We start from the raw sequence: 852 nt of genomic DNA, 5'->3' as shown, positions 1-852 counted from the left end.
GGGCTTTGTTTGGGGCTTAGCTTTTTTTTGCAGGGCGGCTGACGCAGCCTGCCACAGCATCCTCCTGGCCAAGCTGGGGAGGTAGAGGTGGGATGGGTGGAGAATTGGCTGGACCTTCAGGGGCACAGGGTGGTGGTTAATGGCTTGAGGGCTGCTGGGCGGACGGTTACCAGTGGCGTTGCTCAGGTGTTGGTAATGGGGCTGACGCAGTTCAACACCTTATTAACAACCTCCATGAGCGGGCAGAGCGCGCTGTCAGCAAGCTGGTCCGTGACACCAAACTGGGGGAGGAAGAAGCGGTTGATGTGCTGGAGGGCAGGGCTGCCATTCAGACCAACAACCTGGGGCATGGGCTGACCAGTCTTGCCTACTTCGGCAAAGGCAAGTGCGCCTGGGACAGAACAACCCCATGCAACAGGACGGGCTGGGCTAGACAGCAGCACGGCAGAAAAGACTTGGAGGTCCTGGTGGACAAGCTGGACATGGATCAGCCAAAGTTTTTCTGTGGTTCTATGAAATTTTATGTTGGAGCTAGATTTCCATCCTAAAATGCGTTTTAGAGACATTAGGAGAGGACAGAAGAATAATGCTTGAGATGTCCATAATCCACACAAACCGAACGGTTCATGAACATGTGGGTAGTGAGGCGACGTGTGTGATCATGAGAGGTTTGCCTGCCCTGAGGAGGGCAAGGTACACAGGTGGCAAGTGGATAGGAAATGTGAAGGCTGCATGCATTTTTCTTAATGAGTGGCTTACAGGAATGTTTTAGGCGCAGTCCTGCGTTGGTGATTTCTTTCAAGCAAAGCCACACTGGGGAGAGAAACACTTCGGGCTTTTTTTCTTTTTGCT

General features: G+C 52.7%; 1 protein-coding gene across 1 annotated transcript in view; it reads left to right on the top strand.

Annotated features, from left to right (window-relative positions):
• Positions 1-210: 210 nt before the first annotated feature.
• Positions 211-852, top strand: part of LONRF2 (LON peptidase N-terminal domain and ring finger 2) — a gene marked incomplete at its 5' end in the record, with an annotated part of 16929 nt that continues 16287 nt past the window's right edge. Inside the window, one exon of the mRNA XM_009580118.1 lies at positions 211-381. Within this exon, the coding sequence (XP_009578413.1) occupies positions 211-381 (171 nt within the window). The remainder of the gene's footprint in view (positions 382-852) is intronic.

Source organism: Fulmarus glacialis, unplaced genomic scaffold (genome assembly GCF_000690835.1).
Source record: "Fulmarus glacialis isolate BGI_N327 unplaced genomic scaffold, ASM69083v1 scaffold7816, whole genome shotgun sequence".
In the NCBI taxonomy this organism is placed as follows: domain Eukaryota; kingdom Metazoa; phylum Chordata; class Aves; order Procellariiformes; family Procellariidae; genus Fulmarus; species Fulmarus glacialis.
Note: the sequence above shows the minus strand (reverse complement) of the source record. Positions and strands in the feature narration are given on the sequence as shown.